Consider the following 16,524-nt stretch of genomic DNA (forward strand, 5'->3'; position numbering starts at 1 on the left):
GACCCTTGGGGTGATGCCCTCCAGCGTTTTCATAGCAGACTCAATACAGGGTGGCCTTGCCAGTGCCTTCCCCAGTCATTACCATTTTACCCCCCAGCAGCAAAGCTGGGTACTCATTTTACCGACCTCGGAAGGATGGAAAGCTGAGTCAACCTTGAGCCGGCTGCTGGGATCGAACTCCCAACCTCATGGACAGACAGCTTCAGACAGCATTTCTGCCGCTTACCACTCTGCGCCACAAGAGGCTTCTTTAATTCTTCAATATTAGTTAGCAATTCATGTTGTGCTATACTATTGACTTCCCCCCAACATCTAAATGGCTGAGACTAAATGAGAGAGCTCCAGACACCAAGATGACTTAAGAACATTCCATTCACCATACAAGCAAAATTTTAAAGACTGCAGCACAAGTAAAATGGTATTTGGAACAACCATGTGAAACTCCTGCAAATATGCTCCGGGATAATATGCAGGCAAAGAAGCATTTTGATCGATTTGCTACAGTACTAGCATTGTAGCACTCTGGGCTTGTGCAACCAAGCAACCTCCACTTAGCCTCCTATTTTATGCAGTGGCTTCATCCCAACTTCTGTAGATGCTGCAACATAAAAGAAAGTAGGAAAGGGGGAAAGTGAAAAGGGCACATGCTATTTTGACCCCTGCTATATATTTTAAGGCTACCTGAGCTGAAGAAAGTCCTGCAAGGGCTTGGACACTTGCGGGGCGCCATTTCTGAGGTCTCTCCAGGCATCCCACTCATGTGGAGGTAAGTGGAGATGCGGCTAGCCTGGACAGCAACTAGATTGCCACCAACACCTGTAGAAAGAAGAAGACACCAGTACAGTAAGTCCACAGAAATGGCTATCTCTGTGCAAGCTCTGATATTCTCCCAAGTATCACAGACTTGTAAGTCTAGGGCAGCCACACATGTCCCAAACAGAGGGAACCTTTGTTCAATCAGAAACCAAGGCAGCAGCAGAAGTGCCTTTGTGGGATTTCTCACTCCTCCATCACAGAGTAGCAGAGATGTATGAGATTTAATTGGACACTTGCAGTTTGTAAATACTGGCAACACAAAGAACTCACCATTGATAACGGGCGTGAAGACAGCCATCCCTGCGAAATTTGGATCCGACACAGTTTTACCCAAGATTAAACCTCCAACACTGAAAAAATAAGAAAAAAAGAGTTGAATAGAGAATAGGCTTTTAGATGTTTTAAAGGCATCCATGATGAGTCATTGCTTTAATTGTAACCACTTAACAGAATTTCTGTAATTCAAAACTCCCCCCCCCCCAAAAAAAAAAGTATAAAGGGCTTTTCAATCATGGAGTTTGCAGCCTACCCCAGGGAAGAGCAGAGATTACAAAACCCAATTGGATGGCAGAGGATCCACCCTCCCTCATGCTGCTCACTGGACTGCATTCTATTCCAAGGGCCTTCTGATAAGTTCTCTTCTCTTGTTAAAATCTGAGATGGCATATCTGCAATTGGCAATGAGTCCAAGTTCCAGGAGCACTTCCGAAAAACTAGAAGTTTGCACTGTTGGGCTGGAAGAAGAGATCCTGGTCCTTAAACTATCTTCAAGTTTCTGTAAATCCTGCCCTCTCATCCCCAGACTCTGTAGATCCATCTAAGGTTCTGTTGCATCAATGTATATTGACAGAAGATGTTCAGACTGCATCTACAGTAGAGAAGATTCAAATCCTAAAGATGACAAAGCTGCAGGAACTGTTTGCAAAGAGGTCATTGTAGGAGACAGATTTCACAAGGTTCAGAACTTGATCCATGTGAATGAATGATGTCACAAAAGCACCAGTGTCCAATCTAAACCTTGTCCAACAGGTATGAATTCTATGCGCAATTTTTCTTTCAAGCAATTGTCTTTGGTGCCGTACGCAATTTGAGGCAAAATGTTTTGGGTTCAGCAGTTTTGCTTGACAGCGGCACAAGAGATTGCTGCTTTGTCTTATTTCTGGCTGCCGGACTACCTGGCTGAGGAAGGGGTTCCCTCTGCTGCTACCCAAGACACATTTTATCTGGGGCTGGTAAATAAGTATCACTTTTTGCCAAACGTGGAGATTAGATAGATGCAAATGTCAAAAGCCCTGTTTACAAGGCTGTTTATATCCTGATCAAGAGAACTACTTAAACCTCAACCTCAGAATGGTTAGCCCACTTCTGCTATGTTGTTTCTCCCTGCTAATTTTTAACCACGTCCACATAAGATTTTGAACAGATGCCTCCAGGCATCCTTCCCTGCCACAACCCCCTGCAGCCTTCCTACCTGCTGATAGCCATAGCAATGATGACCGGCTCCCAGCCAGAGTACAACACCTCCCGGGTTGCTGGATTCCTCTTGGCAATGATGATCCAAAGGGGCAGCAGAGCAACAAAGAAAGCAAACACCAGAGGATTCACGTAGGCCTTATCCTCTGAGTGAAAAGAAAAGGGAGATCAGAGAACGACCGGTGTGGGATGACAAGCAGACATCAGACCCCACCTCACCCCACCCCACAGCCAAATACCCCTTTTCTCCTGTGCTGTGGTAGTCAAACTGCAGCCCTCCAGATGTCCATGGACTACAATTCCCATGAGCCTTTGACTACCCCTGGGTTAACCTGTCAACACTAGGCTCTAATTCACATAGTATTTAAGCAACACTCAAGCACGGCTCGATACTAGGAGTTCAAATGCTCTGTTCCAACGGAGCCATTCCCTACAGCACATACAGGCAGTTTCGGTCCAAGCTGACCTCCAGTAGTCCACATGGCTGAGGTAATTTCCAGCTATCAAGTCTGGACTTTGTAGATAGGGTGTTGATTTAAGTGCAAGCTGACCTTTGGCTGGTGCTTAGTTTGGCTCTCCACTAAAACGTTCTATGAGCGTTAAGGAATTAACAATTAACACAGTGTTGGTTAAGAGAATCAGAGCAAGCACTGGAAACTTACTATGGGATGTGCCCATGATGTGGGTGTCGTTCTCTAAACCATGAGTAAGGCCATGATTGTAAGTGCCACTGAAAGCACTTTGGACTGGACACGTGAAATGCAGGAAGGCAGTTCTAGGAACACAAGTGCCAAGTTTCCAATGTGTGACAAACAGAGCAGTGGGTTCTAAACGTACTAACTCCAGGTTTCAAAATCAGATGGCCCAACAGAGAGAGCAGTCTCTAATCACAAAATCCTGTGCTTTATGGTGCATATGCTATTTGGGGTTAACTGACAAGGGAAAAGAGGCACACTTGCTCTTTAGGAGGGATCCTGCATCCACAGGGAACTCTTGGCTTGCAAAGCATGCCTTGCAAGAAGTCAACAGTACACCCGTGCTTGACTAGTGCCACACCCAAGGCACCTTAACAACTAGATATGGGGGGGGGGGGGTTAGGGAATCCAAGATTTCTAGTCACTTCCTTATCATACGCAACATAAAGAGGGCCATGCAACCTTCTTTGCCTTACCTAGTTCTATGTAGAGGCCCCAGCTGATTCCAGAAAGCAAAGCTAAAGTGATGAGGTCACCCAGACTTGCAGCAATAGGTGTAGCCACATTGTCAGGGTTAATGCCCATCTTCCTAGAGCCGATGATGACGCCAATCATGATCATGCCTAGAGGATCAGGGAGAGGCACAGTTTAGCTGGGCTGCAACAGCAGTGCAGTGACCGAACGCTCTCCCTTCTCCCTGCCCACCTCCAAAGAATTGCCTTCTTACCCAGCACAAGGGAAGCTATGAAGGCTGTAGCCACGCTACTGGCACAGAGAAGAATGGCATGACCAATGCTGAAGTGTCCATCTGGGATCCAGCCAAACACCACTGCAGCAATTGATGCCAGGAAACCTACCACTGTTGCTTGAACCTAGGAAAACACAGGCAGATATTAATCGAGCAGACCGAAAGGCTCCTGCTTTCAGACAGATGGAAGCCAAGGGCTTGTGGCTATATCCCTTTTGCTGCTGGTGCCAACTGAGCCATTTCCCTTTTGCCTACCTTGACTGCCTTTTCACTAAGTCAGTGAAAGAGCTTCTTAGGCTGGGGCCATGGATTGCTCAGCATTCTTTGGGTCTGATAGCCACAGGAGTGACCATGAATCCTAAAGTAGCTAAGTAAGACATAACCAAGGTTTCTCCTTCCTCATAACACCCCTCAACTTCCCAAAGGCACGGTTAGCTTCTGCAAAATTTACCTGTATCAGAGCCATGTTCCCTGTTATCATTCTCCAGAGTTCTTTGGGGGTGTCCATTTGCCCAATGTTAGCCTACAAGAAAAAAAAAGCCACAAAGTAAATAAAACAGTGCATGTTGCAACATGGTTTGGAATCCCACATTTATCCACTGAACCTGCTTTTTGCTGATTGCTTTATATCTTGCCTGGGATGCATACTGATTTGGACTGTGCAAGTTAATCTGTGGATAACTGATGGTTAGGGAGCCTTATCAGTCCTCTAGACTAGAGCTTTCAGGAACTGCCTTCAATCACATCCCAACTACACAGGATTTAAAGCCTCCTCAAAACTAGGTTCAGAGGGAGAGAAGACTCGAATTAGCACAAACTTCTGCATTTTACAATAGCCTTTCCCTATACCTTCAAGACCATCAACATTACAAGATGCAACTCTCCAAACAGAAACCCTCTATTTATCTAATATATATGCTGCTTTTCTCCTCAATGGAGATTCAAAGCAGCTTACAACATTTCTCTCTTCCATATTAATCCTCACAACAACCCTGTAAAGTAGGTCAGCCCAAGGTCACCCAGAAAGCTCCCATGGCAGAGTGAGAATCTATGCCTAAGTCATAGATCCTATAGCCACTATATTTTTCTGCAATGCAGCCAGCTTCTTTGGTCTAATTTAGAGTGGACAGCTTAATTCCATTGGTATTTTAAGCTCTTTTTTGTTGTTCAAGGTTCAAATAAGCAAGAAATGAAGCCCCTGCCTCAGGACTTCCAGAAAATCCCATGACAAGTTGCTGATACACTCATCTACTTTGCCAGATGCATGAAATATTATTTCTGGCTCACAAATGATGGATCATGTTGACTCAATTGCTTGTGGAAGGGGCTCAAGATCTGATAAGGAAAAAGGTCAGAGTGACAACAGTGAAAATTAAGAGCAAATAAAGCACATGCCAGAGGCCCATTGAGCACTGGGTGATTTTATAATATTTGGGGTCCTGAAACAATCAGAATACCTGCAGTGCCTTCAGTACCCTAACCAAGGAAAATGAACACAGAAGAGACTCCAGGGCTCCAGAATGGAGAGAGAGCTTCCCCAAAATGCATGAAGTTCAAAATGAAGCTATTTATGGCAATGTGCTAGATGCTTTGTACTAGGCAAAGCTGAAATTTTTGCTCAGAAAAGAGGAACAACGTAGAACTTTTCTTCTGTAACATTAATATACATACTGTTTTCTTTTGCTGACAGCCAGGATAGAAGAGGAAATGGGAGGTACTTAAAATATCTGTATTTCACCTCTCAGGCAAAAGCTGCTCAAGGTTTGAGATACTGCCTCCATCCAATTACTGAAGCTTCATCTAAGGTTGAATTTTCCAGATATTTCTTACGTCACACCATTGGCCTTTACAGTTGATATACAGGCTTAGAAACAAGCTTTGCCCTAACTCAAGATATATAAAGAATTAAAGTTTCATAGAATGAGATGCCTACTTAAACATCGATCAGAGAAATCAACAGAGTACAGCCACCAATGAGTATGAAATTCTGAATAACCTCAAGTGCAGGTTACCTGGAAGAGCTTTCTGACAGCTGTAGTGCTACCGATTATGCAACTACCCTTGGCTTTTCTCTCCCCTGGGATCAAGTAGCACTATGCTTAACTGAGCAGGGTTCTGTTTCCCTTCTAATCCTTGCTGTTACTCAAGACTAACTCAAAAATTCCATGCCAGCTATCCATCATGATGATGTCAAAGGAATATTCAATCAGACACATGGCCAATCTGAGCAAGGCAGTTTCTCTGTCGAGAGAAAAGGAGTTGTTTTTTGTAGCCCACTTTTCTCTACCCAAAGGAATCCCAAAGCAGCTTACAATCACCTACCGTCCCTCTCCCCACAAAAGACACCCTGTGAAGTAGGTGGGCCTGAGAGAACTGTGCCTGGCCCAAAGTCAACCAATTAGTTGCAAACAGAGGAGTGCAGAATCAAACCCAGCTCTCCAGATTAGAATCTGCTGTTCTTCAAATCACAACACAAAGCTGGCTCTCAGCCAAAGGTTGCAGACAGATATTAAAAGAAGCAAACTTGGAAGAAAGCAGAGTCAAACTATCTAGGTTGTAATCTTATTGAAATTCCAAAATATGGCAGCCTACTCTCTATAAAGCAGCAGCAGAACAGTAGCATGCTTTATTACAGAGAATACCTAAAAGATGGCTTGAAAATTATTTTCTCCACTCCAGAAGTAGCTAAAATCGGTAAATTGATTTGGGAAATCCAATGCATTGCTACACCCATTTCCATAGCGGGAGGCTCAAGTTCCATCCCCACCAGGCATTTCTATATAATGCAGCTATGTGAAGTGGCTTCTGGTGTCGCTTCCCTTTCACGGCTCATTTCCCCAGATCATCCAGGATGAAGGTTAACACAACTTAATCAGAACTAGACCTTACTAGACTTACAATGGCTGTAAATCTGGCCAGTGCAAAGAGGGGGACACACAATGGCAGGTTCTTTCAGTGCCAAAGGGGCTGCTGTGAACTTGGCCAGAGAACTCTTGCCATTAAGTTAAAGATCAGCAGAGCTGCCACTGCTTGCAGCTAGGTTAATTTTTAATCCACGGAACAGGATACGTTTTTTAAAAATTATTTGGGGATCTTTAATGCACAGATAATGAAAATTAGTGTTAAGTTTCCTTTGTGCACAGCAAATACATAGAAAGCTAACTTTAGAAATCCTGCCTGGGCTCCCAGCCCCCATAGGTGAACCTCCCTTGATACCTTTCCTTAAAGAGTCCAAGTTATTCCAACATACATGTACCCAAGGAGGTGAACTTATGTGATAAACAGTCCAGAATTTTACCTCCACCTGTGCCAAAGAATCCTGCTAAGTAAAATAGCAACACATCTTTAATTAAATTGCGTCAAGTGGGATGGAATGCAGGGTGGATTGCTTTCCAAGTGTGAGCTTAGCCTCTCTGTGTCAGCGCCAGCTTTTCTAACACTTGCCTCCTTCAGGCCATTTCGTGTACCCAAGTTGTGTCAGGAAAACGTCAATCCCAAATACACAGGCACAATGCTGGGACATGTTTGCTCACTGCTTCTATATTTGCTGAGACCAGCTGCGGCTTCACAGATTTGTAAGCAGGTGTGTCATTCACAGGAGGCACAACAAGGGGCTGATTTTGGCCTTCTTGGGATAGTGGACGGGAATGGGAGAACACAGCCAAAAGTGTCCTATAACTCACTGGGAAGTTCCCCTGCACCATAATTGGAGGAATCACCATTTGCATTTTTTAAATCTTGGGCATGAAGGCATCTTGTGTGTGTGTGTCAGGGAATAAGGCATTAGTGGCAAGCCTTTTACCTCATGACACTACTTTCCTCTTATAAGTAGTGTCAGTAGCAAAAATCAAAGTAGACCCTTAGTTCCTTCCTTCTAGGTTCATGGGATCCTTTCTGCTGACTCCCAGTTATCTTTAGTGAAGGTGTCAAAGGCTACTTCTGTGAGTTAGTTCTGAATCCAAAGGGAAAGAATGCAACCCAGTCTCAGCCCTGATATAAGGAGCTGCCTTATTTTGGAGTCCAATCTATTTTCTTCTGCTAAATACTACCAGACAACAGTGTATTTCTGCTGTGGTCCCTAAAAGAAGTCAGGAACTGAACATGAGATTTATAGATGTAGAACCATGACATTCATTCCCAGGAAATGCTAAATTACTAGGGTGCCTTTGACATGTTGGATAGGGGTTTCTTTTTGGGCAATTGCAATATTCACACAAATCTCAGTACTCTGGTCAGCAAACCCTAAAGCCTTCCTCCAGCCTAAGGAGTCTTCCCTCAGTATACTCTTCCAGAAGAAGAGCCACTCAGGTCAGAAGACTCCTTGCCCTACAGGGAATGGCAAAGGTCAGGAGATACTTGTAACATTAGGTAATCTTCTCAAGGGGCTCAAAGTCCATACTATGGGAAGGCTTGGGAGAGCCACAAGAACATGTTTAAATATCTGCCCAATCTAGTCAGTGGCTTTCTGAGCAATTACATTCATTGCTCTGTAAGGCCAGTGCTAGGAAGCAGACAAATTCCATGGCCAAGTCAACCTCGTTCCTACAACAATGAATTTGGATGACATCACTGGGTCCAGTGGATTTAAGCTCTCTAAAAGGACTTGCTAGAGCGGAGAGGGGAAAGGGCAGGAAAAATGGTTTCACGCAGCAAGGCTCATTTTCCATGGTAAGTCTCTGCTCCTGTCAAATGCTAAATTCTGCTGGGATGCCACAGAGGCTTAAGTGGTACAATTCAGACTCAGTGAAGAATTACCAAGAGACCTCAAGTCAAGGTCAAGGAAGGATTTTGTGATTAGAGCCTTTGCACAGGATGTGGTAAAAACCCAAGCATAAAACTTCTGTTTTTGGAAAACTTGGGCTAGGTCTCTTAGGGCCTATTTTAGACACTGTTTCCTGCTGTTTCTTCCTTGAGGAACCATGAACAGAAAACAGTGTCTCAAAGGCTCAGTACAATGGTTCTGCCTTCTGGAGTATTTCTTTGCACCTGGTCCGCTTCACTTTGCCCAAGATGACTATCACAAGTGCTGGATGCCTTCCAGCCTGCAGGATGTGGCTCATACTCGGCACCACTATAATTGAAAACTTGCACATTAAGAAGCTGGCACCAGATATGTGGAAAAGGCTCCTCTGGAGAAGGAGGAGAAGTCACTGGAAGTAGAACAAAACCAAAAGCTTATTGTTTAAGGGGGTGGCAGGTTACAGTGGATGAGCGATTGGGATGTGAGTGTCCTGCATAGTGCTGGGGGTCAGACTAGATGACCCATGAGGACCCTTCCAACTCTATTATTTTATGATTCTATGCATCTCTACAGATTCTTTCTTCTGAAGGGATATAATAATTCCTTACATTTCAGGGAATCTTAAGGACTGCAAAGTTGTAATGAAAGAACTGAGAAATGGCCCACTACAGCTAAGAAGCAGGGAAGAACAGAACAGGAGCAGGTATCTCCAGAGAGCAGAGATCAGTGGTTTACTCACCACCCCTTGTCAGAAGTACAGTGGTGCAGAACTGATACTGGAGGCTGCTGCTTATCTCACTTTCTATCAAAGCAAGGGGCAGCAGTCAGTACCAGCTGGCAATGGGGTACCCAAACTGACCTTAAAAAAGCAATGTGTGAGTCCAAAACCAGCTAAGGCTCTTTTGTAAGAGGTGGCCATTTATCTACCTATATCCAGTCTCTGTCCTTCACAAGCTACGCAGGGATGCTCCATTGCCTCACTTCCTGATTTGTTCTGGGCAAGTCAGTCACATTTTCAAACTCCTCCGGCAAATGAAATCAATGAAACAGAGTTTGAAGTGTTCAGTCACATAGCCACATGGGAGATCCAATCAGCCACAGATATCACAAAGGGGCTATACAGTGATTAAGAGTGGCAGCCTTTAATTGGGGGAAGCCAGGTTTGATTCCCTGCTCCGCCACATGCATCTGCTGGGGGATCTTGGGCAAGCCACATTTCGCAGAGCTCTCTCGGCCCCACCTACCTCACAGTGAGGAGGGAGAGGAAGGGACAGCGGTCATAACCCACTGTGAGACTCCTCTGGGTAGTAAAAAAAAGTGGGGCATAAGGACCAACTCCTTCCTTCCTATACACACAGACATCCTCAGTATAATCTAACTTAATCTGAGCTGCCAGCCTCAGTTTTCACCCCCCCCCCCACACACACACACACAAAATCTGGAGTCTCTTCATTTGTTTCTAGCCCTCATTGTTTGCTCAAAAGGGAATCAGCTGAATGACAAAAAGCTACAGAAATCAGAAGGCAGAACTAATGTTTAAAAATTCAATTAGCCAGAAGAAGCGCACATGCAATAAAAGTTGTTTAGACTTAAAGTTGCCACTGGACTCAAATGCTGTTTCAATAAAACCTCAGTAAGTGAACTCCACCCTCAACTACCTCTTTATAGAGAAAAAAAGCAGTTAGACGCATGCAGGCTATTTGTCCGGCCAGCTATAAAGACCAAGATACTCACAGCAGTAGAAAGACGAGACGCTAGTGTCATCTCCAAGTTTCCCTTCAGTCCCAGGAGGGCTGGAACCAGGATGAATACTTCGCTCACATACTTGAAGACATCCCAGTGCTGCAAGACCAAAGGCATAGTTCAGTGGCCTATACAAGATCACACAATGAAATTGCAAAAATGGCAATCTCAGCCATTGGGCCGGGGTTCTCGGCAGCTTCTCACAGGGTCCTCAATGACATCAGTGATAGCAGGCACACTGCCCTGGGTGGGGGGACATTATTATTATTATTATTATATTATTATTATTATTATTATTATTATTATTATTATTATTAGATTTATTTCCCGCCTCTCTCGACAGGCTTGAGGCGGGTCACAACAACCAATCCCATCAAAATTCCCATTAAAACATCAATCTCCTAACATGGCGGCTAACATCCCTTCTCTGCCATTATTGATTTTTTCCTGCAGCAAGCAGCCACGGGAGAGTTCTCACCATGCTTCAGTCCACAGAACACAATTCAGTTATAACCCAGGGCAACTAGTACATCCAAAAGGCACAAGTGGAAAGTGTGAGCTATACAAGGGCCTCTGCAAGTAGAGGTCTTGGGGAAGAGAATAAAGGCTTCCTCAGAGAGACTGGGTTCAAGAGCAAGGTATATTAACAAAAGAAGGAACGGCTACTGGAGTGGCATGCTTAGTACCAAGGAAAATAGTGGTCACCTGTTTGTTAGAGAAGCCAGGTCACTAATCCCTAATTTATAGATGAAAAGGCTGATAGTCAAAGGGAAAAAAGCTTATCCCAAGTGACTCTGAACAGGCCCAGCTCCACATTTAAATTGGGCTACTTCCTATCAGTCCCAAGAACCCAGGTCCACAGAGCCCGCTGTACTAAGCATGCCTTGGTGCTTTGCCCAGTTTATAGGTAATGGTGGTGGACCCATGCTATTCTGCCTCACCAGGACCACACTTGCAGACTTCATGTCTCTTAGGACCAAACCCTCGGTTTAAATTCCCAGCATCAATTCAGACTCGTGGGGTTGCCAGCTTCCATGTGGGGCCTGAAGACTTCCAGAACTACAAGTTCTCTCTGGGCTGCAGAAAACAGCTGCTTTGGACTCCGTGACTTTCTGCCCCACTGAGGTCCCTCCACTCTCCAAACTCTGCCATCTCCAGGTTTTACCAACAAGATCTCCAAAATCAACCCAGACATGGCATCCCGAGTTGTAAGAGGCCTCCAAGCCATCCATTTCAAGATGTAACTCTATCAGTTCCCAAATATGGACAAGAACTGTCAGGAACTAGTCCATTCTACTTCATTCAAAAATTGCATATTCTATAAACATCCCATCCCTCCCAGTATAAACTTTGGCATATTACATAAATACCCAACCTTTTGGCTTCTTAGGGAGCTCTAACTACAGAGCAACAACTATAACAGTAGGACCACTGGAGAGGAAAAACCACAGAGACTAAAGGCAAAAAGTTTCCAAAATACACCAGGAGGTATTTTACTTCCTGCTCCCCCTTGAGGAAGAAGTCTACATTAATCTCAGTTTGTGTGTTTTAACCACTAATCAGCTAAATTTCTACCTGTTAAAAAGCATAATGAAGGTAGCAGCCCCCCCCCCCCTGCTCTTCTTCCATTTTCATTACTTGGTCATAATGTTATTTCATTAAATAGAACAGCTTAAATAGCATTACAAATATGCTTAACCCCCCCTTCTGCCTATTACTAACTCCACTAGCTGGCTTGGAGTAGGTTTAAACACATAAGCCTCACAAGGCTGCAAAGCCAGAAAAACACACACGTGGGAACCCAGCAGATTTTTAAATTGCCCCTCCCAAACTGCTCTAGAAAGTCAGCAAAAAAGGGCAAGGCAGTGCTCAAGGAGGAGGAGTAGGGAGCTCCCCAGCTTTGGATCCTCTACAGAGAAAACAAGCTTATGGACCCACAGCGTGGGATTTCAGAGTGTGTGCACATGAAAAATGGACTCTGGAGAGAAACCTGGGAGAAAGGATAGCCTTGACATCCTAATTATTGCAAAGTAAACAATAACTTATACCTTATAGAAACCTACAATGCTGGTAGTAAAAGCAGAACTGAAAGTCAGTTCTCGCAGTTGTTCATATTCTAGTCCAAATGCAGCCTTCTGCCAATGACAGAGCCTTCCCCTTTTGCCAGCTCAGGCTGCCTCAGAATTCCATATTACACAACTTCAAATGGTGATTTCATTCCCCGCATACTTTGCTTCTGTAGAAAAATTTTATCCTACAGAAGATTTTATATTTAAGAACTTGTACCTCCCTCACTTCAATGAACTCCACTTAGGAATCTACAAGAACTCCACTTTTCACTGCATGGAGGAGCTTTTGTATCTGCTTGGATCCAGTCCTCAGAAGAAAACAGAAAGGCTGGCATATGATACTGCTGCAGTTAAGCCTCATTGTGTCAGGCAGGAGAGTTCATCCAAAATGCACTTTCCACCACCCACATTCCTTCCACGACATTTATAGGCAGACACCCTTGTCAGATGAACGGCATCAGTTTGCTTACACCCTGACACATATAAGGAAGTTTGATCCCATTTTCGAGTCTGTCTGAAGGGACTACTCACAGCCACCTGTCAATTCGAGAGACGTTTGCAGTGCAATCCTAAGCAAAGCTACGCCCATCTAAGGGCTCTGTTCAGGACTGCACTGTTTACCTTCTTGTTGGACAACCCCCTCAGATCCAGTTACTTCCAAAAACAGTCTCAAAAGAAAAAAGTGTTCTGAAATGGGGAAATACAACTGCTACAGCAGATGAATGGCCCTGAGTAGGAAGCAACCTATAAATTATCCCTGCTCCCCACAATTGTGTATCACGGTCCTTCTTTGTCTTCTCCTAAGACCAGCAGAGTTCAATTTTGCTGAATTCATCTTTATAGGACCAGTGACTAGTAGTTGTGTAACTGTTTAATTATCAAGCAGTTTTGTTCAATGTTCCCAGCTCTCTCTATATATATTGAATTAGTTAGTCCCTAACTAAAAATATTACTTCTATGGGGAAGCAGGCAGATTTGAGACGTAAGAACATTAGAAGTTAATAGGGAAAACACTGAACCTGTATTCAGATGCCAGGATTCAAACACTGTCCTTCAAGAGTCTGTTCTGCAACCACAACACTCAGGTTCTGAAAGCTGAAAGTACATGTTATCCTAGCTGTGTTTACCTTCTTGGTTTACAGAAGTAGGTAGGAGGGACAAGAGTAAACAGTATCATAACCATCAGTTAAATATGTAAGAATGGATAGTGAAAATGCAGCACCATCTTTGCCCCTACCACTGCAGATCGTTTTGAGTTGCTATGACAACCCCCAACATTACCCAAGCACTAGAAAAAAAATTGTGCACGTACAGTTGCTATTAGATTTCAGGGAAGGGGTTATCCCCAATTTAGATATATTTTTTTGTGCTTCAGCCTTGGAGACTCCCTGGAGTTTGCTGAACTCCATAGTTGAACATTGTAGCTATGGTGGCCTTGGTGCATGGATTCACCTATGCACACAGAGGCTAGTCCTTGGCTACTGAACAGATATATAGAGAAATGTCTGTGTAAAAGGTGCCACATGCAGTGTAATAATTGTGACAGCTGCAAAACGATAGCATGACAGCATAAAGGCTGCTGTACCAGAAGAGACAAGACACTGAGTGAAAATCTATGGAATTTCAGTTCAAAAGATCAGAATGTCTCAATATAGAAGAACATGTCAACACTACACAAGACCCAGAAGCTACAGAACTAGAACCCGGACACTTGCATTGTAGGCTAATCTACCTTACCACCAGCTATCCCAGGATTTTCCAATGTATCACCTGATGTATGCATTAACAGTTATATCCTGCCTTTCTTAGGAATTACTCAATGTATAAACACTGCAATATAAAAGCATTTTCAACCATCAATTTAAAATTCCTTTTTACATACACCAACCTTATCAATAAGGGTACATACTGTACTGGCTACCCAATAGCAGCATGAATTTCCTGAATGAACACACTCTCAAAAGCTGTCCTGACATTACAGCCTTTCTTTAGAGTTGTAGAGCCAATGTGCTCTAACAGTTACTCTTGTGTTCAAATCCATGTTCTGTCAAGAAACTTCCTGAGTAAACTTGGGCTAAAGTCCAATGGCACCTTAAAGACTGAACACTTATTCCCAGATGGACTGTCATGAATCTGAGCTCACTTCTTCAGATAAAAGCTCAGATTTATTTCTTCTTAAAGGGAACACTACAGGGGAGGGGTTGTCAAGCCTTTCAAGTGTAGACTCTCCGTAAGTGACTAGAACACAGTAATAAACAGGTGATGAAGGAAGGACAATTTATATATCCAGAAGAAACAAGTGAGAAAGTTTCCCCTTGACTCTTCCAGCCAAGGAAGTGTGCACGCACACAAGTGTGTGTACATACAACTGAGTGCTCTATAACCTGGGGCAAATCCGGTAGAAAAATAAAGCAGTATAGTAAAAGTTAAGACTGAACTCTTGAGTTTTCTATACTGCTGGAGTTAGCCCCCCCCCCACCCCTCAGTACCACACAGAAATGTATAAACCCTATTTCAGTCAGAAGTAGCACAGATCAGGAGTAGCTTTATCACTTGTCCTGCTGCTGGCTGTAAGTTACTCACATATAAGCAGCAATCTATATACTATGTGCAAGCCGTAGAGCACATATGCCCCCTCTTTTAAGCAGAAAGCAGACGGCAGGAGATGGGCATGTAATTCTGTCTGCTTGTCACCTCCTTACTCCAAGTGGAGTTAAAGATTGCTTTGCCTGCTTAGGAAAAGCTACTTGAGTAAGGACAGTTTGGAACATGGAAGAGAACAGTTAAGTTGTGCCCCCCCCCAATTCTATCTGAAGCATTTTTATTTAAGATTTCATCAGTTTTACTACAAATTTTAGCACGCAACACATTAAAGAACCTCCAAGTGGCATTATATATTAATCTGCTGTAGGAAGCATTGCAATGATTAAGATTTATAACATTCCATGGTCAGTTCAGCATCACACAAGTATGGAACCAACTGAAGATGGAGGCAAGCTGGGATGCTTCCGAAGGGAGGAGGCAGCTCTGTCCAAGGACAGAAAACAAGACTCTTCACTTACATTAGGAGGTGACATTCCTGGGCGTCTGCCAGCTCCCTCCCTTAATAACTCACACAAGCCTGATTCACACTTACAACCACCAGCAGCTCCCTGCTCCCTTTTCTAGAAGTAAGACTGCTTCAGATAGAGAATGTCCTTTGACTAAAACTTATTCAGGTCAAAGCACTGAATGGGAGAGCTATAATGATGTCTCAAAGAAATGCAAACATGTTTTGGAAAGCTTTTGGTGCCTGATCAAGTGCAGTAAGAACACAGCATCCCACCTAAGCCTGTTTAATATATGTATTTGCACATGTCATCTGAAATAACTGCAGAGTAAGTCAACCTGAAACAGACATAGCAATACCCTCAAAAGCTTTGCTTAGGATGACACACCCCATCGGAGAGTAAAGTATGACCTGACCTGGCACAACAGGATTCATTTCTGCTCAAGATCTCTTCCAAGTCAGTGATCCAGATCCACGTAAAGTTCCCAAGGACAATGAATCTTATAGCCAGCCTGTATACTAAACTCTTTTCTGTTACCTAGTCAGGGTCTCTCTGGGTTAATGAATGTATTAATTAGCTCCCATAGCCAAATGTGACTTTGGCTTTGTGTGTGTGTATTAAGAGTGACAAATCCCTCCACATGAGTGCCAGTCCTGGCTTAAGAGATTCCATGTTCCTACTCTGAAAATGTATCTGCCAAAACTAAGAGCAGAGGGGTCACATTTATATCTGATTCCTATTTACTGGGAACAGCTGTTCTCCAATTAATGCTTGTCGAATACCCCCTCACTCCCCAGTTACCATCCAGAATGTAGTCACAGATCAGCCTGCAACACTGTCCATTCACAGACCATAACATTTTCGCTAGCTTGGTGTAGTGGTTAAGAGTGGTGACTTCTAATTTGAAGAGCTGAGTTTGACTCCCCACTCCTCCATATGCAGCCAGGAGGATAACTGGATGATTCAAATGGGTAGCCGTGGTGGTCTGAAGTAGCACAATGAAATCAGAGTCCAGTAGCACCTTTAAGACCAACAAAGATTTATTCAAGGCGTGAGCTTTTGAGTGCAAGCGCTCTTCCTCAGACTATGAAATCCCTTCATGACAGTGGGAATATATAGCAAAAATTTACAGAATTAATTTTTGCTATATATTCCCACTGTTGTCATAAAGGGAGTTCTTAGTCTGAGG

At 43.7% G+C, this 16,524-nt stretch overlaps 1 protein-coding gene across 5 annotated transcripts in view; it reads right to left on the reverse strand.

The window, feature by feature from the left end:
- The window catches only part of SLC41A1 (solute carrier family 41 member 1), a 38,564-nt gene that overhangs the window by 12,316 nt on the left and 9,724 nt on the right, over positions 1-16,524 (reverse strand). For all 5 annotated transcript variants that reach the window (XM_077334758.1, XM_077334761.1, XM_077334757.1 and 2 more), the window contains exons 3-9: positions 10,208-10,315; positions 4,184-4,255; positions 3,712-3,856; positions 3,461-3,607; positions 2,288-2,435; positions 1,087-1,166; positions 682-816 (exon numbers count right to left, since the gene is read on the reverse strand). In XM_077334758.1, coding sequence (XP_077190873.1) covers positions 682-816; positions 1,087-1,166; positions 2,288-2,435; positions 3,461-3,607; positions 3,712-3,856; positions 4,184-4,255; positions 10,208-10,315 — 835 coding nt within the window. The remainder of the gene's footprint in view (positions 1-681; positions 817-1,086; positions 1,167-2,287; positions 2,436-3,460; positions 3,608-3,711; positions 3,857-4,183; positions 4,256-10,207; positions 10,316-16,524) is intronic.

The sequence above is a fragment of the Paroedura picta genome, chromosome 4, assembly GCF_049243985.1.
Source record: "Paroedura picta isolate Pp20150507F chromosome 4, Ppicta_v3.0, whole genome shotgun sequence".
Classification (NCBI taxonomy): Eukaryota; Metazoa; Chordata; class Lepidosauria; order Squamata; family Gekkonidae; genus Paroedura; species Paroedura picta.